Genomic DNA, 2,667 nt, shown 5'->3' with positions numbered 1-2,667 from the left:
CGAGGGGACCCTGAGGATGGTGTGCATGATGTGGGCATAAGAGACCAGGACACAGGTGAGAGGGACCACGCCCGAGAGGGCTGCTTCAGCAAACATCATGACCTGAAAGATCTGGGTGTCTGAGCAGGCAAGTTTGAGGAGAGGGAGAAGGTCACAGAAAAAGTGTGGGATGGAATGGGAGGCACAGAAGGAGAACTGAGACATGAGGAGGGTGAGGGAGAAGGCCAGGAGGTGGGCGCAGAGCCAGGATGCGGCGACCAGCAGCAGGCAGCGTTGGGGACACATGATTGTGGTGTAGTGGAGAGGAAGACAGATGGCCACGTAGCGGTCATATGCCATCACGGCCAGCAGGAAGTCATCTAGCAGGGCCAGTGCCGTGAAGAAGTACATCTGCACGAGGCACCCAGTGTGGGAGATGATACGGTGTTGTGTGAGGATGTTCACCAGCACCTTGGGGACAATGGTGCAGGAGAGGCAGGTATCGATGAGGGACAGGTTGGCCAGGAAGAAGTACATGGGGGTGTGGAGGTGCTGGTCAGCAACTATGGCCAGGATGATGAGCAGGTTCCCCAACACGGTCACCACGTACATGCCTAGGAAGAGCCCAAACAGGAGAGGCAGCTGCTCTGGGTGTTCAGAGAAGCCCAGGAGCAGGAAATCAGCGATGCTGGTGTGGTTTCTGATTGCCTTAAAGTAGAGAAATTGGAGGAGAATTTTGCTTAAGTAAAGGTAGGCTCTGAATAGTAGAGACTGCGAGGGCTTTGGTCTGTTTTTCTCTATTCCTTGAAAAAGTCACTGAGATTCACTAGCAGTTGAAACTGTGGGTTTGTAAACATGTGGACTGTGATAATGAGGCATCAGGGTGAGCTGTAGTTTGGGTTCTAGATTCCTGTCATGTAGCAAGGTTTTGGCATGGGTTGTCTGAGTGACACTGAACTGGGATTCACCTGAAAGGACTTCTTCAAATTTAGTTCCCTTTCTAAAAGACTTAGAACAGCAGGTTTAGTCTCCTCTCTTTTGGAGGTCATTTTGGGGTCATACATCTACTAGGATTTCGTGGGCACCGTGTGTATGCGTGTGAGTGTGTGAGTGCATCCTGAGGGAGATGGAGGAGGAGAAGTTTTTCCAGAGAGGAGCCAGTGCAGACCAGGGGTCTCTAGGTGTAGTGGGGTTTCTGGTGCCCTTTGCCTTAGAGGACCACTCCACTGAGTCAGTGTGGACATGAGAACGTTGGAAACTGAGATGTGCTCTATCATTAAGGGCACATCATTTTCGTTGTCATCATCAAACTCACCACCAACATCTTTTTATTTTCTGGGCTTTGGCGTCCTGGAGACATGATGGGAAGCTTCTCTCTGCTTCTTTTCTCGGTCTGACCTTGGTCAGCTACTTAACTCTGAATGTGTGTTTCCTCATTTGGACCATGAGCAGCACCTTCATGGAGTCATGGGCGTTATGACTGATATAACACGTATGGAGGGCCGGCTACTCTCAAGGGTGGTGACGCTCCTGTCATTGTTGGTCACAGTTGCTGAAATGTGAAGCAGGGACACACGATACAGTGGAAAAACATCAGATGCCCTGCTTTACAGCTCTGTTCCTCACATGCCTTTTAAACTCGGGGACAGGTTTTCTCCCTTTCTCCCTGTATCTTTTCTTCTCTGTAAGATACAGATACTAGCCTTATCTGATAGGTGTATTGAGGGGACTAAAGGCTGGAAACTCTTGAAGTTTCTTTATCAACCATGATGTGCAATCAAGATGAGAAATTCCCATGATCCTGTTTGTTGGTGTGGAGAAGCAAAGGTGATTATGATGAATGGTCAGTGGCTTCATGTCATGTTTGTTTAGGGTTGTTATAAAAACATAATATACCTTTGGGAGTCAGACAGAATCTCCCCACTCTTTACTTGTTTTTTTTTTTTAAGATTTATTTATTTTAGAGAGCGAGAGAGAGAATGAGTGAGCGAGTGGGGAGTGAGGGAGACAGAGGGAGAAGGAGAATCTCCAGCAGACTCCCCGCAGAGGAGGAGCCCAATGCAGGGCTCTCTCTGAGGACCGGAGATCAGACCCGAAGCAAAATCAAGAGTCGGATGCCCAACAGACTGAGCCTCCAAGCATTCCCACTCTTAATCTTGATGTGATTTTGGAAAGTTGCTGAACACTTTTTGGCTTTAGCGTCAACATCTTTTCAAATGGAATACTACCCGAGTTTACCGAATCCAGTGGTTATGAAGATTACACTGGGTTAAAAAATGACTGTATAATATTTAGACCAAGGCTGGCACCCAGTAAGTGCTCAATAAATAGGGTCTAGTATTGTTATTACTGTTTTTTTTTTTTTAAGATTTTATTTATTTGACAGAGAGAGACACAGCGAGAGGAGGAACACAAGCAGGGGGAGTGGGAGAGGGAGAAGAAGGCTTCCCACGGAGCAGGGAGCCTGATGCAGGGCTCGATCCCAGGACTCTGGGCTCATGACCTGAGCCGAAGGCAGACGCTTAACGACTGAGCCACCCAGGCGCCCCCATGTTATTGCTGTTTTTGATCAAGTGACGGTGCTTGGTGGTTGTGGTGTTCTGGGCTGTGCCTGCAGCTTGGGCTTGTCAGTTGTGAGGTGTGAACCACAGAAGCCACCACCACCATCTTCACCGTCAGCAGCACCGC

The 2,667-nt window shown here is 48.8% G+C and overlaps 1 protein-coding gene across 1 annotated transcript; it reads right to left on the bottom strand.

Moving 5' to 3' along the window:
* Nucleotides 1–9: 9 nt before the first annotated feature.
* On the bottom strand, nt 10–1,043 carry LOC116629463 (olfactory receptor-like protein OLF4; the record flags this gene model as incomplete). Its single annotated transcript, XM_032399749.1, has 2 exons — nt 948–1,043; nt 10–687 (listed from the first exon to the last, which is right to left on the bottom strand). Coding segments are annotated over exons 1-2 (774 nt in total), but the record flags the coding sequence as incomplete, so codon positions are not given.
* Between the last annotated feature and the right edge of the window lie 1,624 nt (nt 1,044–2,667).

Source organism: Phoca vitulina, unplaced genomic scaffold (assembly GCF_004348235.1).
Source record: "Phoca vitulina isolate PV1807 unplaced genomic scaffold, GSC_HSeal_1.0 scaffold1033, whole genome shotgun sequence".
In the NCBI taxonomy this organism is placed as follows: Eukaryota; Metazoa; Chordata; class Mammalia; order Carnivora; family Phocidae; genus Phoca; species Phoca vitulina.
Note: the sequence above shows the minus strand (reverse complement) of the source record. Positions and strands in the feature narration are given on the sequence as shown.